This window comes from Balaenoptera borealis (genome assembly GCF_965194805.1).
Source record: "Balaenoptera borealis genome assembly, chromosome: 15".
Lineage (NCBI taxonomy): Eukaryota > Metazoa > Chordata > Mammalia > Artiodactyla > Balaenopteridae > Balaenoptera > Balaenoptera borealis.
In genome coordinates, this window is record NC_138871.1 from 72,268,654 (window position 1) to 72,296,619 (window position 27,966).

Consider the following 27,966-nt stretch of genomic DNA (forward strand, 5'->3'; position numbering starts at 1 on the left):
CCCGGACTCTCAGCTGCAATGCTGAATCTCCCTCCTAAATCTCCTTCCTTCCTGGGCGGGTCTGTCCCAGATGTGCCTCGAATGGATGGATGGACAGAGGTGGCCAGTGCCACTCTTCCCACTGGTCTCATGTCTATGACTGGTCACAGTAGGTTTCCATCTGCATGTCCCACCATCACCTGAAAATTGATGTGGCAAACCACAAGCTATTTTGAAATCACAAAAAATGAAAGTTGAGTGGGACATTGAGGGCCACCTCGATTCAATCCCCTGGGAATCTGTGCACCTCCCCTTTTCTGTGGCACCAGCATGGCTCTGGGCTGGTGCCCTCCCCTGGGAGGACTGTGAAGATGTCTGTGGCTGCTGACGTCATGCAGGGCACGAATGGCAGCCTGAGGGGCCTCTGCTGGGTCAGGGTCCCTTTCTCTCTCCTTCCCCAACACAGTTTTTGCTCATGATTAGTCATGCTGGAGCCGGCTGAGTCAGAAGCAACTTGTGGGTGGTTTGTGGCCAGGCTGGAGCAGTGAGGCAGGAGGACTTTCTAGGTTTATGTGTCTGCCCCACGAGACAAGCATCGCAGGGCTCGGCCCTGGCACGTGCCAGGTGAAGGGTGGTAACAAAACCAAACTCTGGTCCAAAATTCAGCGAAGGAGGGGCATCACGATGAACCAAGACACGGTCCCTGAGATGCTCCCGCGGGGTGACAGGCACATGCAGTGCCTATGCGATGTGGCAGATGCTTCAGGGCAGGTGTATGTACAGTGGCTGTAATGCCCTCCATGGTCTGTGGTAGGCCTCTCCTTCCAAGGGTTGCATGTCCTTCCAATAGACATCGCTACATGTCATACTTCTCTTCATGTGATTTTATTCTCTTCAATAAAGGTGATTCATTAAATACAGCATTAATCATTTTTGTACTTGTGTTAGATTTTTTTCATATAAATAAACTCATATCCAGAAACAAATTCTTTGTCAGAGCATGTGTTACGATTCTGTGGTTCAGAGAACGTGTCCACCCGAGGGAGAGCTGCTTTCTGCTGGGGCAGCGGGGCGGCTCTGAAGTCCCCTGAGGATCAAGTTGAATCGGCCCTCAGGGGTGGCCCAGCTCTGCCAGTCAGGAAGCGGGTGAAGACCATCCCTGCCAGGGGGACCAGCATGGCACAACCCCGGAAGCGTGGCTGCCCTGCGGGTGGGACACTGGGGAGGGCTCTGGGGTCCAGCCCTGGCTTTACAGGCTGTGTCTGTGCCCACAGGAGGGAGAGGAGCAGGAGGAGGCCCGTGGCAAGGAGGAGCGGCAGGAGCCCAGCACAGCTGCCCGGAAGGTGGGGCGGCCTGGGAGGAAGCGCAAGCACCCTCCGGTGAGTGAGGTGGCGTACCCCCAGCCCAAGTGCGCACGCGCGCAGGCACGCACGCACACATGCACACACACACACGCACACACACACGCACGCACGCACGTGCACATGCACACTGTAAATGCCAGTGATGTGTGTCCTGCAGGGACCTGGGCACGCTAAGACTGGGGCATGGAGTGTACCCCTCCAGCTGTAGAGCCCAATTCCATTCCCCATTCACTGGACCCCCAAAACCACCCCCAAACTTTCCTATTTTCTGCATCGAACTGGAGGCCCCTAGAGGCCAGGGGACTTGCGCTGTGGGTCTTGTGGGACTTGAACCAGGCCCCTGACTCTCAGCTTCATTCTGGAAGGGCAGCAAGAGGGTGGGACTTGTTTTTCCCTAGCCTGCCTGCACGGGCCCCTCCCTCCCCATCCAGACACCCACCTTGGGCCTCAGCCCCACCTGGAGAACTTGGAGGAAGGGAACTGAGGTCTGGAAGTCTGATCAAAGTGAGTAGGGAAGAGATGCAGGCTGTAAGAGAGGAGGAGGGCTGGGCGCTGTGTAAGTCCAGTAGAAGTGTAGACCCCGGGCTTCCGGGTGCCATTGCCTCTGAATCTGGTGGGGTGGGGGGGGACACTGGGGTTGCCCAAGATGAGGAGTGCTCCGGAGGGCAAGGCCCGTGGGCGGCAGGAGCCTGCCTTCCCTTATGCCTTAAACTCAGAGGCAGAACAATAGTTATCTGCCAGCTCCAGCCACAGCTGGTTCCTTTCTTTTCGTCCCTTCCAGCTGAGAATGGGAAACTTGGAGCAAGAAGGTAAAGAGGAGCCAGGAGCCCCGCATTTGTAACTCAGCCCTTCAAGGAAATGTTCTCAGCAGGGCAGGATTTTCCTCCTTGGGGCAGAGAGCAGGGTGAACGTGGCTGCAGTGAAAGGGGCAGCAGAGGGAGGGAGGGAGGGCGCGCTGCACCAGCTGGAGGTGAGGGGGCTCCTTGGAGTCGGGAGGTCTGGGAATCCGCAGGGCACTGAAGTGCACCACTGCCACTTCTACTTGGAGATTTGGAGGGGAAGGGGGGAAGAAGTTAAGTCATTTAACTGGTAAGTAATTTTAAACACTTTAATATTAAAGCAGACATGGATATTTTATGGCCTGGAATGAAAAATTCACATGCCGTTGAAAGATAAAATGGGACTTCAAAGGAATTTTCAGCTTGCAGCAGACTCCAGGCTGCACTCCCAGATTCCCGGGGGTCCCTCCACTCTCCTCCCCGCCCTCACAGGGCACCTGGCGGGAGAAAGTGGAGGGGCACAGTGCAGGCTGAGTCCGAGCCCACCTGTCATTCAGAACCTGAGCTGCTCGTGTGCTCGAGATCTGCAGAGCAAACTCCGCCTTTCCCTGGTTCGGGTGCTGGGGACGGGAGCCACCACCTGTAGCAAATGGGACCTGGCAGCCCTTTGACTCACATTTGTGAGTCCCTGGAACCAAAGGGAGGGCACATCACTGAGAGGTGGGGTGAGGCCCCAGGATCAGAGGGTGCAGGGAAATCAGGGGTTAGTGTGGAAGTGTGTCCAGAGATGGACGATGAGAGGGAAGAGGGGCACGCCCAGGGGGTCATACACCCCTGGCCTGGAACAGTGCCCAGCATGGAAGGAAAAGCACTGTCTTTAAAATCCAACAGACCTGGGTTTAAATCCCAGCTCCACCACTGACCACCTGTGTGACATTGAACAAGTCACTGCCTGAACCTTGGGTTCCCGTTCTGAAAAATAGAGATGATAAAAATGCATTCCTCCTAGACCCCTGTGAGAATTAAATGGGTTAAAACACCAAAGAGCCAGTGGTCAGCAAAGGTCGGTCCTGCCCTTACCCGAAACAGAAGCAGCAGCCCTGGATTTACTGCTTCCCAGCTGTGTGACCTTAGCAAATTACTGAACCTCTCTGAACTTTTGCTTCCTCATTGGTAAAATATGGCTGCCGGTAATACCTGCCCTGTCCACCTCCAGGGGTGCTGTGCAAACAGCAAAGTGGGCTCCAAATGCACAGGGCCAGCAGCGTCATAAACCGACATCCCCACCCCCGGAGAGGCCAGTGGGCCAGGGGTCTACAAGGCCTTTCGGGTGGGAGCCTGGCATCGGCCTCTCAGCAGCTCCAGTGGGCAGCGGTGCACATCCCGTGCAGGTCAGTGTGGATGTGGTCCAGTCCTAAGTGAGGCCCTGGGAAGGGAGAGAGAGCGTGGGGAGGCAACGCTGACTGGGGAGGCATGGGGCTGAGGCAGCTGTTGTGAAAGGGACCCCTTGCACGGTGAGGGGAACAGAGAACAGCCAGCAGGTCTTCCCCGACAGCAGGCCCGTGGACCCCAAGGGAGCCCACGTGGGGGAAGTTTGTGCTGCAGCTCAGGGCCAGCCCACGGTCTCCTGGGCCTCGGGCCACCTGGTTCACTTGCGGAGCAGGTGCTGGCCCAGGCCTCCGCCCCTCCCCAGCCGAGGAGCACAGCAGGGAGGGTTTCTGGCGCAGCTGTGGCCCTGGGAACAGATTGACCAGGGAGCTTTAAAGCAGCTGAGTGTGTGTCATCGAGCTAAGCCTGGAAATGGGGTGGGAGGGTGGGCTTGGCTCGAATCCTGGCAGGTGGAACAGAGGGAGCAGTGCTGGGAGTGCAAACGTTGGTGCACATGTTGCATATCCACCGCTGGACGGGGCGGGACGAGGTACATCCAGTGGTGTCCTCACCGCCCCCCGGCCCGAGGCTGTGACATCGTCTCCAGAATTTGCCCCCGAGGCCTGCCTGTCCCTGAGTGCCTTCCACTTTCTCCTGCTCCTGCGTCAGCCTCCTGGCTGCGCCCTCAGCCAGATCAGGCCTCACCTGCCCCCAGCATCTCTCTAGACCCCCCGGCCCTCTCTTTCTCGGTGACAAACACATTACACCTACTGAGCACCTGCCAAATAAATAAGACTTGTTTCAACCTAATGTGCTAGAGAGGAGGCCACCTGTAATTACACTAAATACAGCCCAGGGCACGTCGCTTTCAAGAATCTCTAGGAGCTTTATTCTCATGGGACAAGACCTGGAACCCTCCGTTTGCCTCGTTGCCATGTGACCTCTCCTGCCTCTGCACTGGTGCTCAGCGTCCAGCTCTTTTTCCAAGGAAACCGCGCCTCTTCGCTGCTCCCTGATCACCCCAAGCACGTGTGTCCCGCTGCCTCGTAAGCTGTTCTGCAGCCTTCCCTTCTCTCTACCCGCCCGGTATCACAGCCCACCAAGGCCTGTCTCACAAATGAAGCCCAGTGCAGCCATCGTGACCCACATTGGCTCTCCCTTTTGAACTGACTGTGAAATTAAAATGAACACTAAGAAGTAAGACAAGATATCAGCCCACCAATCCCGGGCTTTGGTCCACACACCTGACTGCGAAGCACCAGTCTGCGAACTGTTTTGTTACCTGTCTGTACAGAACTTGAGAATCAGCATTTAGAAACCTTTATATCAATTTGATACTGTCCCCACATCCACAGGCATGATTTTGTGTTTTACAAAAGTACCATTTCCTGGTGGACTGGGAATTTAAAAAACCTAAACCAAAGCCTGGCTTTTCACACAGAAAAGCTGGTGGGGAGAGCTTGTCTCTTCCACCAGATCTGCCGTTTAGAGGCACCCCCATTGCACTGTCTACCTACTCACTGAGGTCAGCGACCATGAAGAAAGGCTCAGAGTGGTGCAGCACTCAATTGTCTGCAAGGGCTTTCTACACCGTGACCTCATTTGATGCCAACGATGAACCTGTGTGGGGTAGGTGGAGGCCACTGGCATTACCATCCCCACATTCAGATGAAGAGACTGAGGTTCAGGGAGGACGATCCGGACTCGGACTCCACACCTCCCGACTGCAGAGCCCACAGTGCTCATTCCTCCTTGCCACTCCAGCCACACCATCTGGAAGACTGGGTATCCCAAATTCGCTTTAAGATAACATATGAATGCAGGGCTGTTTGAAAAAGTGTGTAGACCTGGTCCAAAAAGCATCCAGAGAAAACAGAACTGAGCAGGGCAATTGACCCAAATACCAGGGAGCCTGCGGGTAAGTGGGGAAGGCTGCGGTGGTCTGAGGAGTGAGCGGTGGGCCCATTTCAGCCGGGCGGCCGTGTTGGTCTGTGGCACTGGCCTCAGAGCCAGGATGCGCGCAGCCGGAGCAGCAACAGGAAACAGGAAGCCGGCCTCAGGGCTGGGCGGAGCCTAGAAAGGGAGCTGGCACCTGGGTGCGGGGCCTGCCGGCTGGCCAGTACCCACGACCAGAGGAGGGGACAGCAGCGTGCAGGGCTGGTCTCTGCTGGCCAGAGAGTGTGGGCCTGTGTGTGGGTGTGAGCGTCGGCTGGGAGGAAGAGGCATCTTCCTGTTCACCGGCTCCGAGGACGTTGCAGAGCAACAAGTGAGGGTGTCCGAAGCTGGTTCCTGCCTGATCACAGACCCAGACTGCCCTGCGACCGCCTTTGTCCTATGTGCTGGTTACCGCTGGGGCTCCAGGAGGGACAGTATCTGCCCTTGCCCGCCAGACCCTGGGGTGGGGACCGGCCCTTCAGGGCTCCCCGCCCTGTTTACTAGGTATATGCACTTATTCATTGAAAATTTATATTCATCAACTTCCTCCAGGGTTATTTTTGTTCAGTGGGAGCACTCTGAGGTCACCTCTTGCTAAGAATAACCCAGAAAGGGGGGGAGGGGGAGGGGAGGGGAGGGGGAGGGGAGGGGGAGGGGGAGGGGGCGGGAGCAGGCACCGAGCTCAGCCAGACCGGCCCACAGCCAGCGTAACTCCTCACTCCTCACTGGAGGCTGAGCCTCCATCATAACGCCTGAGTGAGTGAGTTCTTGAGGGCCAAACTGCTCCACTTCAAAGCAAAAGACTTGTGCGGTAAGCAGTGTGAAGCTGCGGGACCGTTCCACTGCAGCTTAAGCCAGCCGAGTACCGTTTAACTCAGTTATTGGGCCTTTGCAGTATTGGCTCATTTTCCCACCTAATACGACCGTTTGATTCTTAAGACAGAGCTCAAATCCCCTCTTTGTGTCCAGGTTAGAAGGGCTCCTTCACTAACCCCTGGAACCTTGACTCGGTGACTTGGTGCCCCTTGTTTTTATGCACAAAACTTCCTGAAAGGGTATCTCCCATTGCTGGGCCCCGGCCCCTCAGGGGGCATCCCTGCCTGTGAGCCTGTGTCGGCCCACTGCTGCCCGTTCCCCTGTGTCGTCACGCTTTTGAAGGCGTGGGGAAAACAGGGCTGTCAGACATCTCGCGAGGTTAGAGACTTTCCTTGTAACGGTGCCCTGCAGTCTCCTCTGCTCATTCCCCCAGCTGATCAGTCAAACCAGCGCTCACAGAGCCATCCAGTACCCCAAGAGCCTGGCCCGTGGTCTGGACCTAAAGTGCCGAAGACATGTTGGGGGGAGGGGCTGGACTTGGGCCTTTGAAGGGAGGTGATGTGTGACAGGGGAAAGTGGGAGGTTTCCCTACCTAGGACCTTCCTGAGCAGCGTGTGCAGGGACGCATGTGCGCGGGGACCCGGCGTGCTGGGGGGAGGCCGGACCGTGCGCAGACTGGCTTGGCTGAGGGGACGAGGGTTTCATTTAAGAACACCTTTGATCTCGGGTGGAGAGGTAGTTTGCAGGCAGCCTGAGGGTTTATATTTTATCCTCTCAAAAATGTGCTGTGTTTATCTGGAGGATTTTTGAGACGGTGGGAGGTGTGAAGTGATGGGCGTCATGTTTTGGGAAGCTCACTCTGGCATCCGTGAGCATGATGGGTTGAGCACAAAAGAATGCAGGGAGCTAGGATGGGGTACATTGGGGCCAAAAAATGCCCCCACAGCCTGTTGGGGGGCGGCCGTGATGGGACAGAATTGGCAGGGCCTGCAGTGCTGGGCTGTGGACCAGGGAGAGGGAGGAAGGTGCTGCCGGCCCCCAGGGCCAGTGGCAGTGGTATTGTCAGAGACCGAGACTTCTGGAAGGGAGCAGGTTTGGCAGGGGCCCTTTCAGAGGCTGATCTAGATATCTGGTCTTATTGGGGGAGCATCTGAGTGAAATCCCAGAATCTCCATTTTGTTTTTCCAAAAACCCCTGTTTATTTTCATCCCTCCCCGGCCCCTTCCCCAGAGCCACATGTTCCAGGCCCTCTCCAGCAAGAGGCATTCATTCCCTCCGGTCCCGAGCCCCGTGGGCTTCCTAGGACCCCGTGGGCGTCTCCGGAGCCCGAGCTGCACCTGCCCCACTCCCGCTGCTGCAGGGACCTTCCGCACACGCATCTGGGCAGAGTTGTTGACGCCAGTCTTCTTTCATCATCCTCACCTAGAGAATTTTGTGCGTTTCGGTTCTGCCACCTCAAGAAAGATATACGGAGATGGAAAAGCTCCAGGGAAGGGCAGCTAAATCGATGAAGGGGAAGGCGAGGCAGCCAAGTGAGGACAGACAAGAGAGGTTACGGCTCTCCAGTCTGGAGAGACAGAGCTGAGCGGGGATGTGATTAAAGCTATGAAGTCACGCCGTAGGGTGGGGCAGGATGAGCGTTGCCCCAGCGGGGGTGGGCGGGGGTGGGGAGACACCCATCAGAAACTTCAGAAAGGTTCGTGAAGCACAGACAAGAAAGCACCATTTTCCATGCTGAGTTCCCTTCTCACCCAACCTGTCACCCTAGGCCTTGATGTAGAGGTTGAAAACAGAAAAAAACTGCAAAAGAGGTTTACTTAAATACGACCTGGATCTTCTCTACGTAATGGCTTTTTCAAGGGAGGCTCCAGCTCACCCTGAAATCCTTTGAGGTTGACTTCAAAGAGCACAGCCAGGCCCTCTTCCAGGTGGACAGGTGTCCCTGCTGGAAGCGGAACCCCGGATGGGCCGCCACTCACCAGGCGTGCTAGTTCTTGCATCCATTTGTCACAGCTAGCAGGGGCCCCGACTGAGTGACCTCTAAGACTTCACCACGCCCTGAAGTTCTCTCCTCAGTCCTGAGTCTCTCTCTCTCTCTCTCACACACACACACACACTCACACACAGGCTGGAGAGATCTCTGGGGAGGAGGGTGGGAAGGAAGCTCCCAGCCTCAGTGGTGAGAGAAATGGTGGCACCTAGAAGTCATACCCAAGCTGGGGTCAGACTTGCCAGAGCTGGCCCTCTTTGGCCTCTGGTCCTTCTGTCCCTTGACCCCACTGGTGGCCCTTTTAGCCCCTTCACTAGGGAAAAGGAAAATGGAAGGGTCAAGGTCCTGGTTCCAAAGTCTTGGGGTCCGACTCCATTCACCCCAGGGAGGCTGAGCAGGGAGGCACGTGGGCCTCTCTCGGGAGCGGGCGTGGGTGACCTCTCTGGCTCTCCCTGCCTCAAGGCCACTTCCGGCCGATCAGAGCAGAGGGCTGCCAGGGGAAGGGGCTGCAGGAAGGCCGGGGACAGAGGAGACGGGGGAGCCCGGGCCCAGTGCCAGCGCTTAGGGGACAGGGCTGTCCCGCTTATGTGGACGGTTTGGCTGTTTCCTGAAACGAGAGTCAACCTGGGAAAATCCAGGGCGTGGCGGGGAGCTGAAGGGTCTGCGAGGGACTGGAGTGAACGGAGGGCGCGGGTGGAGGGGGCTGTTGGCGTGCTTTTGTTGACATCACTCTGGGGCATCTGAGCACATCTCTGTCCTGCGGCTGGTGAGCGGGTGTCTCTGGGCCATGGTGAACCCCTTGTATGTCTGCGCATGGGATTGCGTCTCTGTGTGTCTTTAATCAAGAGGCCATAGCTGGCCAGACGCCAGGGTCCCCGGCTGGCACAGAGCTGAGTGTTCCTAGTGCCTGAAAGGCACAATGGCGATGAGGGGGGAGGGGGGAGGGCAGGAAGGCTGAGGAGGGCGAGGTGAGGCCACCCCACTTCTGCCAGCCTCTGGGCCTCCCCCCGCCGGAGCTGCCCCGGGGTCTGGGGGTGAAGGCCCCTTTCAGCAGCAGCTCCTGGCACAGGAGGAGAGGGTGAGTCAGGTGCCCAGAGCCAGGCCAGAACGTGGCTCCGACCTCCAGGGCCTTCCAATGGTAGAGGCGGGGTCCCAGGTCTCCCCCCTCCACACCTGGGCCCAGGTAAGCCTGCGCCCAGGGCTGTGCTGGAGAGCTGACCCGGCGCCCTGTCTCCCTTGTATCATTTCCCTCGCCTCTTATCTTTTGTGCGCAGGTGTCGTACCTGTCAAACAGGCTTCAAAAATCCCTTTCCTATTTGGAGCCCCGGCACTCTGCCCCACCTTGGGAGACAAGGCCTCCCTTCCTGAGGGAGGGTTGGGGTTCTGGGGTCTGGTCCAGACTTCCAGCAAAGGGGGAGGGGAACGGGGCAGGGTGGGCGGCTGGGGGACTGGCTTTGGCCTGCGCAGGTTCACCGCAGGAGGTTCTTTCTGGCTTTGCCTCTGGCCTTTCCCTGTGATGGCTGCTGCCTGGGAAACAGCTGCAGCCTTTCCCTGGCCCTGCTCAGGCACATCAAAGCCTCCTTTTCCCTCCTTGGATCCCTTGGGATTTGAGGTTGGGCTTTTCCTGAGACTCAACCCAGAGGTGGGGGCTGGCTTTCAAATGCCTCTCCTGTACCTGGGTCATTTTGGAAGCTTTACCACTTAGAAGGTGTGTAACCTGAGGCAAACATCGGAGACCTTTTCCTTGGAAAAGTGGGAGTCACACGACCCATCGGGATAATTGGGATAATTAAGTTGATCAGCTGTATAAGCTTAGTACTGGGAAGCCGTGGGTGGAGTGGTTGGAAGGAAGAGAGATAAAAAGATAAATAAGGCAAAGCTCACAGTCTAGGAGGGAGACGCACAGTAAACAAATAATTAGGTAGCATGTGAGGAGTGCTCTAATGAGATAGGGTGTGAAAGTGCTTTGTAAACAAATGTGGTGTGCGGTGGGCTAGGGGATGTGAGTGAATGCTGGGGTGGACTTAAGGGCCGGGCTCCACAGGGGCTTTGGGGGTGTTGGGGGCAAGGCTGAGCGTTCCAAAGACCAGGGCCTGGCACAGATACCTTCCGGGGTGTGTGTGTGTGTGTGAGAGAGAGACAGACAGACAGACAGACAGATTTTAAAATGTTCCTTAGACGACGGAAGGTAGAATAGTGGTTGCCAGGGACTTGGGGGATGGGGGAGATGGGGAAATTTTGTTTAATGGGTACAAGAGTTTCAGTTTGGGATGATGAAAAAGTTTTCAAGATGGACGGTGTTAATGGTTGTACAACAGTGTGAATGTACTTAATTTCACTGAATTGTACACTTGAAAATGGTTAAAATGGTGGATTTTATGTTGCATATATTTTACCAAAATTTTTTTTTAAGTTTTAAAAAAAATGGTCCCTAGAAAAAGTCCCTGGTCCGTGCCCCTGTCCTCAGCCCAGGGCTTTTCAACAACAGCACCATCCACATTTGGGGCTGCGTAATTTTTGTGGTGAGGGCTGTCCCCTACCCACCAGAAGCCACTGTCCGTCCCCCCAACCCACAGTGTGGTGACCAAACGTGTCTCAGACATATTGCCAAATGTCCTCTGGGGGGCAAAATTGCCCCCAGCTGAGAACCACTGCCTTCACTGCTTGGAATAAGCTGCTCACAGGAGAGGCCCAAGGAGCAGGTGGGCAACAGAGAAGCAGGAGGCATTTCCCTGGGGTGGAGGGGTCTCTCCTGGAAGGAAGGCAAAGATCAGCAAACTCTGAGGGGCCCCGGGAGGTGGGCAGGGTTTGAAGACCCGGGGAGAGGCGCACTGGGCGGGGGTAGGCGCACAGTGGGTGACGGGCATCAGGCTCTGCTCAAGTCTGTTGTGTCCACCACCCAAGGGAGGAGGAGTGAGGGGGCCCGTGGCTGCCATTCCCATTCTGCCACCACTCCTGCCCTCTCCCCGTACCCCACGGGTGAGAGGAAGGGGAGTGGAAATTGTCACCTCTAGCTGCTGGTGGCGCCTTCTACAGGGACCAGGGGCTTCTGCTGCTACCCCTCCCCGCCATGGGAAAAATGAGTGTCTCAGGGTGTGCCGTGTCTCCTTTCAAGGCAACTGTAAAGAATAAAAGCAAACAAAAACAGGATTTTTAACAGTTACACTTGACATGCAACCAAGTTGAAACTCCCTCTAGACGTGTGAACTGGATGCTCTCACTCGTACGTAACCTGGTCTTTGGCATTAAGGGATCAATTACGACTACTGAACACCTGCCAGGTGCCCTACTCCACGCCCAGTCTAACCTGATAAGGCAAGTCCCTGCCTCTAGGAGGCGACAAGCTAGTGGGGGGTGGGGGGAAAGGAGGGCACAGGCCTGGCTGGGGTGGCCACTCCTAGTGGCTTCCAGGTCTGCTCTTCTCACCTGAGATGCCCTTTTAGGGAGCACCCAGCTCTTCCCTGGAGATTTAGAGTCGCGTCAGTCCATTTGCCTGTGGACCTCCTTCCTTCCTCTCAGTGGTTTCTTCTGGGTGGATTTGACCTGCCCAGTTACCCTGAACTCCAGAGGGAGGGCCAGTGAAGGGCCACTACTCGCGGTGTGTGTTGGGGGGTTCTTGATGGGTAAGATGGATCAAGGGTTGACCGTGGCAAGAGTCAGCAGCTCTCCTAAGCCCAGAGCTTTGATTGACTCAGGGTCATCCATGACCAGAGAGGGCGGGCAATGGAGGATGGGCTGGTCGGGAAGAGAGGAGGGGGAGGACTCGTGAGATCGGGGCGGATTTCAGCCCGCTGAGCTACCCCCGGGGCTGGAGCTGTGCCGAGTGCTCCCCTACCCCTCATCCGCCCACCTCTGGGAGGATGGCGTGTCTCATGCTGCTGCAGGCTGGGGTCCTCCAGGGCAGGCCTGGGAGGGGTGCCCGATCAGGGTGGGTTGGGACCCTGGGGCTGGGTTGGGTCTCGGAGCAGGTACTCCTGGGTCTCTATGCTATGGAGCTGGCAGTCAACAGGAAGTGAGTCCCAGGGTGAGAAGAGGCCGTGTGGTCCCCGGGCAGGAAGTGAGTGACAGCGGAGTTGTCTGAGCAGTTTGTGGGGCTGGGAGCCTGCCCCGACTTGAGGTGTCTGTGGGGAAGCAAGTGGCTAGAGGAAAGGAGGACACGGCCATGGTAAGAGATTGGCGCTGACCCAAACTTCTCAGCCTGCGTTGGCCAGCGGGATCCCCTACCCACCTCCCTGGGAGTGCCGCGTTTGGGGCTCTGTGGCGCTGGCACAGCCGGACCTGAGGGTAGCAGTGGGGGCCCAGGCGTGCCTGGCTCTTTGGGTTGCCTGGGCCACCTGACTCTCTCACACACAGGAGCCTCGAGGAAGGAGAGGATTTATCCAGGGAGGGGAGTTCTAGGCCAGGGAGCCTGCTGGCTTGAGCAGGGAGGTGGGAAAGACCTTCTGAGTCCTGAACAGGGTGTGTGAGTCCTGACACCTGGGGATGGCAGCTGAAGAGAGAGAGGGGGCCTGGTTGCTCCCCTGGCCGTCCTGCGTTTGGCCTCCTGGCTCTGCCGGCTTCGGCCCCGAGTGCCCAACCCTAGGGGAGGACTTCTCCCTTCCGCCAGAGGCCAGAGGCCTCCTCTTCCTCTTGCTGCGGCCCCCCACCCCTGCCGCTGAGGCGCGCACACGTTTGTAGCTTTCTGCGGGAGGTTTTCTTCCTGGAAGCAGGCCTGCCCCCAGCCGTCCCACACAGCCCTCCACACAGCCGGGAGAGCAGCCTGGCAAGGCCGCGCGTCCCCTCCGCTCGCCCTCAGCTGCTCCGTGCGGGGACTCTCGTCCAGGGAGGACGCTGGATTTTATTTTTGTTATTTTCCCCAAGGCCCTCGTCCCCATTCGCCACCTCGGGGGTTTCCTCACCGTGCAGCAGCGGGCTCAGAGCTGAGGTCGTAGATCCTTGCAGGCTGCCGGGCCTTGCAGGAAGGGTCTGGGGAAACCAGCGCTCTCGCAGGCTTTGCGGGGGTGCTTCAGGGATACAACTCTCTGGAGGGAATTTGGCAGGATCTACTCACACGTAGATGGGCAGGCCCTCTCCCCCCCGGCTGGTCCACTTCTGGGGCTCTGGCCTACAGAAATCCACAGGTGCGCAGAGCTGTTAAGTGCAAAGGGTTCACTGCAGCAGAAAGCAAATCAGCCCAAAGGCCCACCATTAGGAGATGGTTTGAATAAATTAAGGAGCATCCATTCAATAGAACGCTGAGCAGCTGAGACAGAATGAGCCCGATCCATACGCACTGTCATGGAGAGATGCCCGCTGTGCTCGCTAAGTGAAAAAGCAAGTTGCAGAACAGGATAAGTCATATGATCCCTTCTTAGGGGAAAAAAAAAACCTGGATCTGGATGTGTGTATAAATACATGTGTATAAACATGTAACTTACACATGATTGTAGATGCATAGGAAAAAAAAGTCGAGAAAAGATACACGCCAAACTGTTAACAAGCAATTTAAAAAATTTTTTTCTTTTCTTAAATGTATTTATTTAGTTTTTGGCTGCATTGGGTCTTCGTTGCCGCGCGCGGGCTTTCTCTAGTTGCGGCGAGCGGGGGCTACTCTTCATTGCGGTGCGCGGTCTTCTCATTGTGGTGGCTTCTCTTGTTGCCGAGCACGGGCTCTAGAGCGCACGGGCTTCAGTAGTTGCGGCACGCAGGCTCAGTAGTTGTGGCACGCAGGCTCGGTAGTTGTGGCGCACGGGCTTAGTTGCTCCGCAGCACGTGGGATCTTCCCAGACCAGGGCTCGAACCCGTGTCCCCTGCATTGGCAGGCGGATTCTTAACCACTGCACCACCAGGGAAGTCCCAAACTGTTAATAATGATTCACCTGTGGGGAGTGATTTTGGAGGTACAGAAGTGAAATAGGAGCTTTAACCTTTTAATACTACTCATTTTTGTGTGGTTTGAATTTTTATAATATATGTGTCTGACTTTTATAAACAGAAAAAAACTTAAAAAGAAGGAAACCCTCCATTGGTCTAGCCTAGTCATCTCACCTTACAGGTGGGGAAACTGAGGCGCCCTCTTGAGCCGCACCTTCCTGAGGTGTTTGCTGAGCTGGTGCCGCTCCCGCCCTTCTCCAGGCGGCTGATCTGCAGGGGAGCCGACGGGCAGGGCTGCTGGGGGCGGCCTAGTGCCCGCGGATGTGGCAGAGCGCCAAGTATAGGGGACTCTTGTCTCTCCTGCCCCAAGAGGACACCTTCGTTCCTTCTGATACGTCCTGGCCTACCTGCCCCCAGATGGCCAAGGACGAAGTGCTAGCCACGCTCTGTCCTCACAAGGTGTGTGGCCCCAAGCTAATCACAAAATTCTCTGAGAGCCTCCCCAGGGAGGTCGAGCGGCTCTGAGGGGTAACAGGTGAGGAGCTTTTGCCCACCGTGCAGTGACACGTATGAAGGACGGTTATGACAACTCGCAGTGTGATTCCTGTAGCGAGCTCAGCCCTGAGGCCCTTGGGGACAAAGCAAGACGCTTCCTCTTGGAGGGGAACGTGGCGCCGCGTGCTAGGGAGGGTTGCTGCAGAGACTGCGGTTGCTGGCTGGGGCCTTGGCTCTCCTGGCGTCCGAACACCCAGGAAAGGCTGTGGGCCAAAGCTGAGGGAGGGACCTGTGCTAGGCTTTGGGGCCCGGAGGAGGCCCTCTTTCACCCTCACACTCCACCTGGCCAGGCAGCAGCTCGAGAGACCAAGAGGACGGCCAGGGGGCCTTTGGCACAGAAGTCAGATCAGCCCGGGGTTACTAGCATCTTCTGAGGAGGGGTCCTGGTTTGAAGTAGGGCTAGTGTGAGGAGCACCTGATTTCCGTAGAGGCCACAGAGAAGACTTGGGCACCCTCCGTCCCCTCAGTGGGTGGGGGCGGCCTGGGCTGGGGCGCAGCCCGCAGGGGAACCGGGCTGTTAAACCTGCTTGGTTTCTTCTCCCGTTTTCTTAACTGGAGTCCACAGACCTCTTGACTTCAGGGGGTCAGGCCTGTGAGCCCCTTGGATCTGAGCGAACAATTGTGAGTGTATTTGACTTCATAAACATTTATGTGAACACAGTTTTCTGGACAGAGGGTGTATAATTTTCACCGGAATCTCAGATGGGTCAGTGACGCAAAAGGGGCTAAAACCACTGGTCTAATGCTCCCCTCACGTTTATCTTTCCAGGTGGAAAGCAGTGACACGCCGAAGGACCCCGCCGTGACCTCCAAGTCCCCGTCCATGGCCCAAGACTCAGGCCCCTCAGAGCTGTTACCCAACGGGGACTTGGAGAAGCGGAGTGAGCCCCAGCCAGAGGAGGGGAGCCCCGCTGGGGGGCAGAAGGGCGGGGCCCCAGCAGAGGGAGAGGGTGCAGCTGAGACCCCGCCCGAAGCCTCCAGAGCCGTGGAGAATGGCTGCTGCACCCCCAAGGATGGCCGGGGAGCCCCTGCAGAAGAGGGTAAGTCCTGGGCAAAAGCAGGGCAGCCTCTGCTGGGCTGGCTGGGATCCCCCTGAGGGTTAGAACCTCGGGGCCTAGTGGGTCCCAGGAGGCCTGGGCTGGGCACGGTAGCTGAAGGTCTGCTTGCCAAAGCTGTGCCCTGCAGGCTGCATACAGCCTGCACACATGTTTTATTTGGCCCACGGAGTATTTTAAACATTTAAAAAAATGAGTTGCCAGTATTTAAGAATCAAGAAATTTCACATAAAAATCTGGAGTTTTGGCTTCTCATGGAAAAAAAAAAAAAACCTAGATCTGGCAACAGTGGGTTTACAGAATGCCATTGGTTGCTGGACTGGGGTGATGGCTGTCTCCCCCTAGGCTGGTTGTATGCCTCGCTTTCCCTCAGCCTTTGCCCGGCCTGCTTACTCTTCCGCAAGACCTGCGGCTCTTCGGGATCCACACGTTGGTAGCCCCTGGCCTGGGCGCTCGAGGGCAGCAGATGTCCTTGTGGATATTAAAAGCCCAGTGGGCTTTTCCCGGTGCAGATGTCCTGAGCCCACCATAGTTGAGTGGACTGGACTGAAGTTTGGTGGTGACAGACTGGGGGAGGGGAAGAGCAGGGGGGAGTTGGGTGTGCGCTGCCCAGCCCAGGCCTCTTCCTCTGAGGACTTTGTGGCCTAGCCCTGGAGTCCTGGAAAGTTGCCCACTTTTCTCTTTAAGGTTAAGCCAGCGATTTCGGGGCCAACAGAGCTGTAAACATGTTAGTAATGAGGACAACTAGCATTTGTACAGGGCTTCACAGTTTACGAAGCACTTTCTCATACATTATCACATTTGATCCTCCCAGGGCCTTGCCAGGTTGTTTTGCATATGTGCATTTTAATTTCAAAAAGCCTTCCTTCCTGAGTGTACATGATGGAGTGAATCAATCGATTAATTGGTATAACTTAATTTTGCATGCATTCAAACCTAATATTCGTGCAAGGTAGAGAGCATCTCTGGAAAAGAGAGTCCCACATTTATTTTAAAATATCTTTCATTCGTCTATCATTCAACTAATATTTATGATGCTCCCACCATGTGCAAGGCGCTTTCTGAGGTACTCACTCTGCATTTGTTGTTTTGTCTACTCTTCCAAACAATCTTCTTCAAGAGGGATTATTATCCTCATCTTAAGGTGGAAAAAAATTGAGCCTTAATGAGATGAAGTGACTTGGTCAGGGACCCCAAGCCTGTTAGTGGCAGATCCAGAATTCGTTCCATCTTGGTCTCTAGCTTCAGAGTCGGTGTGCCCTTCCCAGATCCCCTGCTGTTCTGGAGTGGGGCTTGGAGTGGGGGATGGTCCTGAACTCTGCACCTCCGGGGGTGTGTCCTGACTTGTGGTGGGAGTGGCCAAGGGGCCAGAGTGGAGTGAAACTGGAGGAGAGGGAGAAAACGCCATCCTCCCCTTACAACGGCCAGATGTGCAAGAGCAGAACCGGGGAACCCATGGGCCCTTCCCACCAAATAGGCAGCTCCTGGGACCCCACCATGGCTTGCACCCAGCTGCCACCCAGGGCCGGGGCAGCCCTTGCTGCCTGGTGGGATGGAACCAGCACTCCAAGGCTGCTCTTAACCCGTGAGAGTTTGCTTTCGGTTTGGGACTTCCCCGGCTCTGTTCGTTCTCAGGAGCAACTGCTTCGGTCAGTGAACAGGGGTTTATTAAACACCCATTTGGTGTGTGCCGGGATCTGGGGAAACCATCACGAACAAAAACCTGGTTCTTGTCCTGGAGGACCTCACAGTCCACTGGAGAGATAGATGTTAGTGAGAAATGCACACTTAAAAGTGTGTGATTATACACGGAGATAAGTTCTCTAAGGGAAAATAAACATGGTTCTCTGAGGAGCTGTAACAGAGGAACCCCAGCCAGCCTGGGCTGTTACACCTAAGCTGAAGGATGAGCTGGGGTTCACCAGGGGAGGCAAAGGGCCGGGAGGGGGTGAGAACAAGTGGGAGGGAGCATGGTATCCAGGGACCTGACAGAAACCTACAAGTCTGGAATTGGGGGAGGAAGGGAGAAGGGTGTGCGACAGCAGACAGGACCAGTGCAGCTTCAAGGCTGCCCTCTCAGGGGTTGACATGATCGGCTTTGCATTTTGAAAAGATCCCTTTGCCATCTGGATCCTGGAATGGAACAGAGGGGCTGGGAAGCAGGACGAGCGATTAGGAGGCTGCTGCAGGCGCCCAGGGGAGGAGGGGGGATCTGGGGAGCTGTGGATGAGTGCCAGGGACACAAGGGGGAAGAGGAGAGATGGTTCAGGGGTTACTCCTGGGTTTGGGACTTTCACATATTGAGCGGATCCTTCTCAGAATCTTAGTGCAAAGTGCACTGGGCAGAAACATCCCACGTGTCCTTGATCTTCAGAATTTGGCCTTGGAGCACTCCTGTGTGGCCCCAGCTATTCAGGTAGTGGGGATGCTGGCAGGGATCAGAGCTGGGATCCCTAAAGGTCACTGTGAATCGCCTGGATGCTGAGACTGGTGAGCTGTTACCTAGAGGGGTGGGCAGTGGCCTACTGGAGGCTCGGCCACTGGTGCAGCAGTCAGCCACATAGAACACATATGCAGCTGCTCGGTTCCAAGGAGGAAGGAGACTGAGGCCCCAGGGCGGCAGTGAATTGGCCATGGTCTCCTTTCGGTTCCCCTCATTCCAGGTCTCTTTGCAGGGGCCCCATCCGTCTCTCCCGGAACCAGTCTCATTAGTTCCTACACAGGAAAAATGGAGGGCTTTAAGGCAGTCTTGGCCTGGGCACCCTCCCAGGAGCCCCAGATCTTGATAGTACAACCAGGAGAAAGGAAGAGCAGGGGAGATGATGAGTAATAAGGACAAGAGCCACCTGGATAGGCAGGTGGTGGCCCTGGAACTGCTCCTGCACTCTTAGCACTGAGGCCGTCATGATGATAGTAGTAACGATGGAAATGTGGCTTTCTTTTTTATTTTATTTTATTTTATTTTATCTTATTTATTTTATTTTTTCTGAATATTAACTATGTGTTGAGTGTTCTATGTCCTTACTACTCAAAGTGGTCCATGGACCAGCAGCGTCTCCTGGCATGACCTGGGATGTTAGAAATGTAGAATCTCAGGCCCCACCCTAGACCTACTGAATCAGAATCTACATTTGAAAGAGATCCTCATGATTTCAATGCATATTAAACTTTGAGAGGCCCTGCTCTTTATGTAATTCTCTTATTTAATCCTTGCTAGCGTCTGAGGAAGACTTTTTTATCCCCCCATTTTTCAGGTGGGGAGACTGAGGGTTCAGACAGGTTAAGTAACTTACCCGAGATTATACAACTAGTAAAGGACCAGAGTAGGGTCAGCACAAAGCTCCTCTCTGCTTAGATTGAACACGCAGTATTGGGCTAGTGACTGCCCTCTGAGGCCAGCCTGGCCTCAGCCCTGTCATTGAGATTTGGGTTCACTTTAAAGGGAATTTGGGGGTGGCCCCTGGCAGAGTGTAGCCTCAGACCAGCAGGTAAGTGTTAGAAGCACCCTGGCCTCCCCTGCCCCCAGGACATGAGATGCCCCAGGGTCATGTCCAAGCCTGCCAGGGCCACCCTGGAAGGCACACAGCCACCTGGCCCAGCCTGTGACCCTGGATCAGGGCCAGGGGCAGATGGACTGCAGAGGGAGTGTCGAGAGAGCAGCTGACCCCCCTTGACTCAGGACAAGTGCTGCATTCTAAGGCCGCCCAGTTGGTTGTTTTGCTGGGACAGGCTGGAAAGAGTGTGTGTGTGTGTGTGTGTGTGTGTGTGTGTGTGTGTGTGAGAGAGAGAGAGAGAGAGAGATATCACTCAAGTGGGCATGCGCAGAGTATGTCAGGGAGAAAATTCCAGAAAGAAGCCAGTTGGAAACCGCATGAGGAAAAATTCTGTTTCGGGGAGCATGGGGGCTGGGGAATGAGGAAGGGGGGAGCATCAAGGTGGTGCCGTGTAAAATAAGCTAGCCGGCTTGGGAGTCAGGAGCTCTGAAATCTGATCTCAGCTCTGGAAGTACGTCTCTCCGCTCCGGGGGCCTCAGTTTCCCCATCGAAGGGCTGGACAAGTACCCCATCATCTCTACAATTCCTTCAGCCCCAACTTTCTTTCATTCTAATGAATAGATGATTCCCCATAAACCACATGCCATGGAGGGTCCCTGAAGGAAGGTCCCAGGGGCCACCAGGCTGCCTCCTGATCTGAGGGTCGGCGCCCCCTCCTGGCAGCCCAAAGCCTCACTAGGGCAGAACGGAGGGTCTGAGAGGAGGGGGGACCCCCGGGAAGGAGGGAGGTCCGGAGCTGGCGAGAGAGGAAGCCCGGCTTCAGGATGCCCGAGAAAAAGTTGGGGAGCTGGCTGTGGTGAGACAAGAGGGCCTAAAGGAAGCTCGAGGAGGAGACAGAGAAAGTCCCGTGAGACATAAAGGCCTGCTGTGTACACAGCCTTGGCGAGTACACGTGCCCCCCACTTCCTCCCGCCCCTGGGGGCAGCTGGCACCACGGGGTCCACACCTCCCACTCGCCCGCAGGTGCTGGCCCTGCCCTCCCCGTCCCCGGGTCTTCCCTGGTGAGAGAGGGGGAAAGAAACATCCTCTTCAGGGACTGAGGATTCAGAGACCTTCAGTGCTGTAGCTGGTTTCCGCCTCAGAGCCAGGAGATGCAGGAGGGGCTGTTTTTTCCGTTTTGGGCTCTTTGTCTCCCCTTCACACCCCCCTCCCCGCCCCCCCAAGCGACCATGAGCCAGCCTTAGTGACCTTCCTGCTTTGGGCCCAAGCTCAGTACTCTTGGCTTCAGACAAAGGAGTTCTGGGGCCCAGGTGAGAGGAGGCTCACCTCCCACTCTCCTCACCCCCCAGCCCAGCCCCATCCTCCAGCAGGAAGCTCAAAGGCATAATTAACCCAGCCTACAGCCAGGCCAGGACTGCAGACTCCGGGATGTGATGGGCCCGGGAAGGGCGTTTGAGAGGTGAGGACCCTGAGTGGGGGAGGACCAGGGTAGTAGGAGCGCAGGGACATTCTGTGCCCCCCGCCCCGGACCCTTAAAGACGGTACTGCTGGGGCTTCAGCCCCCAGGGGAACCTTCCCTTCCAGGAACTGGAATCAGGGCCCATTGAGGAACTGCGGGGAAGAGGAGCAGGGAAATGCTGCCTTCCGGAAGCATTAGAAGGGTTATGTACCTTGATTCAGTGAAGAAAAGGCCTGGAAAGGTTACAGAGGTCACACGGAGACAGTTGGAATCCAAGGCTTCTAGAATAAAGGCTGAACTCAGGGACCTAAGAATGGGTGGAGAATGGGGTACCGAAGCAGATATTCACGACAGAAACGCAATATTGAGAACTTCAGGAGCACCTTAGAAACCATTTCCAGCATCTTTATTTTCCAGATGAGGAAACTGAGTCTCAAAGAGACGAAGTTGTTTCAGCAGAGTCTTGCTGCAGTCTCCCTGTGCCCTCCCCCTCCCCCTAGAGCATCTTTGCTGCACCCCACACATACAAGTCAATGCTCCCTTCCAGGGCCAGGGAGGGCTGTGCGGTCTGGCCCCTCCTCTGGGAAGGGAGCTCTGTCTCGACTGGGAGCAGCCAAGGGGGCTATTTCCAGACCCCTTCTGTGTGCCTGAGGCACTCAATGGGCCAGAAACCACAGTGCTGGCTTTTCTGTTGTTCCTTCGGATTTGGGCCTCCAACCCTGCCCCAGTCCTTTTTCTGCCCTGGCTGTGCTCTGAGTCCTGGGGCCAGCATGACGCCTGGCACACAGTAGGCCATCAGGTTTGACACAGGAATGACTAAACGGTTGGAGAAGCCCTATCCCCGTGGCAGGGACCCCAGGCACAAGGTGAGGCCTCCGAGCCACTCCTGTAACCCTGCCGACAGTCCCTTTGTTCTTCCCTCTCCACAGGCAAAGAACAGAAGGAGACCAACATCGAATCCATGAAAATGGAGGCAAGTGTTTTCCTCAACCCCCAGGGGCTCTGTGGATCCTGATTCTAGGAGAAGAAAGCCACCGCTCTGACCGACTGTGGCGAGTGTGTGTGAGGGGGCCCAAGGTGGCCCCTGGCCCCTTCTTTACATGTCCCTCTGTGAGGAGCAGAGGAAGTGGGTGTGGAGGTTGGAAGGCCCCCAGCGAGGCAGCCAGCTGGTCCCCCTTCAAGACCAAGCACCTCCCCTCCCAGTTTATGTCCTGCCCCACATCCCTCACTTCTCCAGCCCAGACAGGGGCTTGGCCCGCACTCGCAGGGCTGGCATCTCTGGCCAGGAGTCAGAGCTCTGTGTTCTGCTCGAGGTGAGTGCCTCCTTGGTTTCCCCTCCAGGAGGAAAAAACCCTGCAGCGGGGCTGTCCGTGCTCACCTTAATGCCAGTCTGTCTCTGTCGTCTCTGTCCTAGGGCTCCCGGGGCCGGCTGCGGGGTGGCCTGGGCTGGGAGTCCAGCCTCCGCCAGCGGCCCATGCCGCGGCTCACCTTCCAGGCGGGGGACCCCTACTACATCAGCAAGCGCAAGCGGGACGAGTGGCTGGCACGCTGGAAAAGGGAGGTGAGGTGCCTTCTGGCCTGGGCCCCAGCCTGTCCCACGGAACTGGGAAACCGGAAGTTAGCTTCAGCCACTGTCTGCAGCTGTTGTCAGGCCCTGGCTGAGCCTCAGTTTCCCCTTCAGGTTAACCTCTCGCACTTACAGGGTACTGCTGGATCCTTAGGCAGTGGCTGGGTCCTTTGTTCTTTTAACAAATGTTATTGGACATTTACCGTGTAACCAGGCAGTGTCTTAGGCTTTGCGCGTGTAGAATTCCTGCCCTCATGGAGCTGACATTCTGATGGGGGAGATGGACAGGAAACAAGTAAACAAGGGGTTGAAATAGAGGTTAACAGAGGCCTGCTTTAGGTGGGGTGGTCAGGAGAGGCTTCTTGGAGGAGGTGGCATTTAAGTTCAGGCCTAAAGGAACAGAAGAGCTGGCTCTATGAGTTGTGGGGTGGGGGAGAACATTCTAGGCAGAGGAAATAGCACAAGCGAGGCCCTGACTTGTTTGGCTATGTGAAAGACCGATACTCCCAGAGTGAACCGAGCAGGGGAGAAAGTGGGGCCAGATGAAGCTGGGAGGTAAGCAGGGTCCAATCATACAGGGCCTTGAGGTCCCTGCCGAAAGCTGGTCTAACGCTGTGTCCTGGGAAGCCATTGAAGGTTTCTATGCAGGGAAGTGATTTGATGTGGATTAAAGGAGCAGCAATGGAGACAGATAGGGACAGATCCGGAGATTTAGAGATAGAAACAGCAGGGCTTGCTGATGGATGGGTGGGGTGGGGGAGGGGAGGGAATGGAAGCACGACTCCCAGGGGTTTGGCCTGAACACCTGGGTGATGGGTGTGCTACTTCCTTAGGTGGGGAAGACTAGGGGAGGAACGAGTTTGGGACGGGAGGGAATCAAGGGTTTAGCCTGAGATGCTGAGGTGCCTGGAGCCTGGAGGCTAGGGAGGTCCAGGCTGCAGGTCAAAGATGAGAAGGCGTCAGGAGCAGAACCTGGCAGAACCTGGCGTTTAAGTCCACTGCTGAGCTCATGTAGGAAACAGGAGGAGAAAGCAGAGACAGTGTCCCTGGATTCTGTCCACAGAAACCCGACACTTACAGCCACGTGGAGAGGGGGAATGGCAGCAGCAGGACTGAGAAGGGGCCTGGGAGGAAGCGCCGCATCTCAGAAAGGAGAAGGTTTTCCAGAGGCAGTGGCCGCCCAGCCCTGCGGAGGCCGAGTTGAGACAGGCTGTTTGCACCTGCCGATCTGGAGGTAGCTGGTGACTTTTCTTAGAGAGGCTTCTGTGCGGGTTGGGAGGGAGAAAGCCAGCCCAGGGAGGCCTTCAGTCGCGAGAGGAGGTGGTGCCGTGGAGACCAAGGGGCGAAACCAGTTTACGAAGCACCACTGTGGGGCTGCTCTCCTGTATGTCTGGTTAGTAGAGAGAAGCCCGTTGACCTACCGGCACCAGGAAGGGAAGGGAAACGCGAACTGCCACCACGTGGGGCCTTTCACCTTCACTCTCACTTGTCTTTACCCCAGGCCTGCAAAGGATGGTGTTATCCCGTTTGCATTGTGTGAGAACTTGCTCTAGAGAAAGTTCAGTACAAGGTAGGGGGTGGGGTGGGTGTTGGCTACTTGATTGTTTCCAGTTCCTTTGGGATCCAGGAAGGCAGAAATTTCTCTCCTGGAGGAGCCTGGAGAAGGGACAGCCTGTCCAAGGTCTGGGAGAAGAGAGGCCTGACTCTGAGCATTAAGTGTGGTCTTTGGGATGGAAATTCATTCGGGACCTGGGGCTATTCCCCTGTGGCCTGTGGGAGGGGCTTTGCTTTTTAACCCCTTGTTACGAGTGGCCTGTATTTCTGCTCTCCCTTAGCCCTAGGGCCAGAGGCTAGATATAAAGACTTCTTTTTTTTTCTTTAATATTTATTTGTTTATTTGGCTGCGCCAAATTTATTTATTTATTTGGCTTCGGGATCTTTTAGTTGCGGCATGTGGGCTCTAGTTCCCTGACCAGGCATGGAACCCGGGCCCCCTGCGTTGGGAGCGCAGAGTGTTAACCACTGGACCACCAGGGAAGTCCCTAGATATAAGGACTTTTACACTTGAAAAGCTTCTAGAAATTTGGTGATCCTCAAACTGTGCTCCCTTGAAGAAGCAGTATGGAGGCCTCCTCTCAGTTGCAATAAAAAAGGCAGTCTTCTCTCAACTCACAGGGAAAAGTAAGATAATAGATACATTTTCTCAATTTTAAAATTTCCACTAAAATTTAAAAAGACTTTTTAAAAAAATTATGAACCTGTTCTGACATAGACAGAAATAGAGAGACCAGTATAATGAACCCCCATGTACCTATCACCAAGGTGCAACAACCATTAAAAGCTTTTCTAGAAAAAAGAAACCTTTGGCATCTGCTTCCCCCAACCAATAAAGGTCATCAACGAGCGTGAACAGAAAAACTTTAAAGTTGATTTAATTTACAATATTTTAGGGATGCGTGACTTGAGATGTAGAGACTTGCACCCAGAATATATTTTCTGCTAGTAACGTTGTTCCTTGTTCACATGATACAACTCAAGATTTCCACAACTTCCGGTACAAGCGCTAGAACCCTTGAGCCCCTTATTTCAGACTAGGGGCTGGGGCTGCAGAGTTACGAGCTGGCCACGAGCTCACTCAGGGCACAGGGAAGGGGCTGGAATGGGATTCGAGTTCAGGCTCCTACTGCCACGTGGGGACCATCCCCAGAGACCACACTCGCCCTTCTTGGGCTCTGCCAGGGCACTAGGGAAGGGCTAGCTGCAGGTAACAAGAGCGCTGGGGAGGACTTCCCCGGCGGTCCAGTGGTTAAGACTCTGTGCTTCCACTGCAGGGGGCTCAGGTTTGATCCCTGGCCAGGGAACTAAGATCCCACATGCCTTGCGGCCAAAAAGAACCATGGGGAAACACAGGTAGCTCTCGAGATTCCCAAGCGCCCCTCAGGCTAAAGAGCAGTAACCGTCTTCATCAGGCCTGTTTTCTAAGTGGCTTACGAAGGGGAAAGAAATCCGTCCTCCTTTTGCAGTTTCCTCTTAGTTCTCTGGCACTTGGCCCTTTCTTCTGAAACTGCCTCACTAGGCCTTTCTGACCTCGTCCCCAAGATTCTTCCCCGTCTCCTCCAACTGCATCTCCTTAGCATCCTCCTCTGTCCCTTGACTGTGGCACCCCCAGATGTCTGCTCCCACCCTTGATAGTGGCACCCCCAGATGTCTGCTCCCACCCTCGGCCAGCCTTTAAAGACTTTTTTTTTTTTTTTTTTTTGGTTGTGTTGGGTCTTCGTTGCTGCGCCTGGGCTTTCTCTAGTTGCGGTGAGCGGGGGCTACTCTTCCTTGTGGTGCGCAGGCTTCTCATTGCGGTGGCTTCTCTTGTTGTGGAGCACGGGCTCTAGGCGTGCAGGCTTCCGTAGTTGTGGCTCTTGGGGTCTAGAGCGCAGGCTCAGTAGTTGTGGTGCAGGGGCTTAGTTGCTTCATGGCATGTGGGATCTTCCTGGACCAAGGATTGAACCCATGTCCCCTGCATTGGCAGGCGGATTCTTAACTACTGCGCCACCAGGGAAGGGAAGTCCCCTCGGCCAGTCTTGATCCCCTTACCACTTGTGTGCTCTCATAGATCCTACTCCCAAAAAAGACACATTCCCTACTGCCTAATACAAGCTGTTTCCCAGACAATGCCACTGGGAGGTTCCGCCAGCATTTCCAAACCTCAGAATGTGACACCTGCCCTTTGAAGTTCTGCAGGGCACCATCATTGAGCTGACAGTCAGAACCCTCCCTGTCTGAGTGCCGAGTAAGATACTGGAGCTACCAGAAGCCTAGGGGATTCCTGGTTATCCTATGTTAGGGCGAGGGATCGGGCACCTCAGGAAGAACATCACCAAGGGACTTAGACTAATTCTGCCAGGGGTCATCCTCAAATCAGCAAGAGTTGGCTTTTGGCTTTTAAAGGATGAACTTGAATTTAGGGAAGCGGAAGGAAAGGCACTGCAGAAAGAGACCTACAGCATGTGCAAAGGTTCGGAGGCACAAGACAGTGTGGGCTTTTCAGGATTGGAAGTTCATGGTGGTGGGTGATGGAGCACAGGGTGCAGGTGCAGGGCTCAGAGCAGCAGGAGTGTGGCTGGGAAGCTGGGCGGGGCCTGAGGGCCTGTGCGCCCTGCTGTGGTGCTTCACCTGATCCCAATTTGCACCTGGTCCACATGCCCCACCTGTAGGGCCTTCTTCCCTCAAAACATCCCCCTCGGCTTAGTTTCCTTTTCCCGTGACCACCCTTGTCAGTCAGTCCACAGTTACTGAGCGAGGTCTGCTCTTTACTGTGCTGTCCATCTGAGATTATCTGTCTCCCCAGGCCTTTAAAAAAAAATTAAGAAGACTTAGAATATCACAAATGAATGAAATTTTAAATAATTGGATGAGGAAAATGGGGCATTTCCTCCTTCCCTGAGGCTGAAGTGGGGATTCCTGCTGGAACTGGGATGCTGATGTCTGTGTCCCATCTCCTATTCTCTGCATCTCTTTACCAGTCCTTTTAAGGATTAATCTCTGCTTTAGTCATGACCATGTCCTGCTACAAAACCAGCAATGGCTCTCCACTGTCTCCCCATCATGTCAGAAATCCTCTGGTTGTTTCTCAAGGCTTCAACCCTCACTGTGACCTCCACGATGGCTCCACCCCACTTCACTACCATTCTGTAATAGGAAGGTCCCCTGTGAGAGACCAGTCTCCCCTTTATATGTCCTTCCTCCCTGCCGTTGTTCCTGCTGTGCTTTCCCCTATCCATTCTTCAGGGTTGAGTCCAAGAGTTGCTACCTCCTCCAGGAAGCTCTCTAGGATTTCTCCAGTCCACACTGACCTCTTCCCTCCTCTGCACCCCTGTAGTCCTTACTGTTAATATTGTTGGGTTTAGCAGTCAATTACACTTCATAGAGTATTTTTCACTAACTCTTTCTTACATGTTATGTCTTCACCAATCATGCCCAACCTGATTTTGGGCAGGGAGAACAGGCTCAATGAATACCTGTTTGGTTGACTAAGCAGTTGGGAGGTGGGTGAATACGAGACCTCTTCTCAGGGAGTTCAGGCCCAAGCCATCGGTTTGCAGGGGTGCTGACAAGTGTACCTGGAGAACAGCGTGGGGCTGGGGGACTGTGGGCGGGCTCCCACGGGTAAGGCAGTGCCCGAGTCTTCGCCACCCTGAGCTCCTGCTGTTCCCAGTGGGCCTCCGCTGTGCTTGAGCCGAGGAGAACCTTCCTTGGTCTGGCAGAGCTGGCCCAGGCCTGGGCAGCTGGCAGGGCAGAGGCGAGGCATCCCTCCACCCAAAGGAGGGCAGTTCCAGGCTCCTCCTTCTGACTATTTTCAGAACAGAATGACCCTGAGGGAGCGCTTAGGAAGGGCTTCTCACAGGTGTTACTTCATTAACCCTCATTACTGAGAGGCAGAGGCCTGGCCAAGCAGCTGGAACAGTCATTGAGTCAGAGAGCCTGCGGACTCCCAGTGTGTATCACTGCTTATGGTTTTAGGACACAGTTTATGGCCAGGTGATGTTATGACTCTCATTAATCTCTTCACCCCAGCTGATTCTAAATTACTTAGAGCCAGGGTACCATGTCCTGCTGATCTAGGATCTGGTTTCTTTCCTGGCTCCCAACCCGAAAGGAAGGACTTCTGCATCCTTAGACTTATTAGATGCGTAATACATATTAAATACTGATAACGAATAACCTGTGGTCCAAATATCACAGTCTCTCCTCCCCTCCC

The 27,966-nt window shown here is 55.3% G+C and overlaps 1 protein-coding gene across 6 annotated transcripts in view; it reads left to right on the forward strand.

Annotated features, from left to right (window-relative positions):
* The window catches only part of DNMT3A (DNA methyltransferase 3 alpha), a 98,501-nt gene that overhangs the window by 39,575 nt on the left and 30,960 nt on the right, over nucleotides 1–27,966 (forward strand). For 4 of the 6 annotated variants that reach the window (XR_014234820.1, XM_082356869.1, XM_082356868.1 and 1 more), the window contains exons 3-6: nucleotides 1,254–1,358; nucleotides 15,409–15,679; nucleotides 21,577–21,620; nucleotides 22,062–22,208. Coding sequence is in view for 5 of the 6 variants with exons in the window: in XM_082356869.1 (XP_082212995.1) it covers nucleotides 1,254–1,358; nucleotides 15,409–15,679; nucleotides 21,577–21,620; nucleotides 22,062–22,208 (567 nt within the window). In the remaining variant the exon portion in view is untranslated. Of the gene's footprint in view, nucleotides 1–1,253; nucleotides 1,359–12,272; nucleotides 12,397–15,408; nucleotides 15,680–21,576; nucleotides 21,621–22,061; nucleotides 22,209–27,966 lie in introns of those variants that run through there. The other 2 variants (XM_082356871.1, XM_082356872.1) reach the window with 2 other exon arrangements.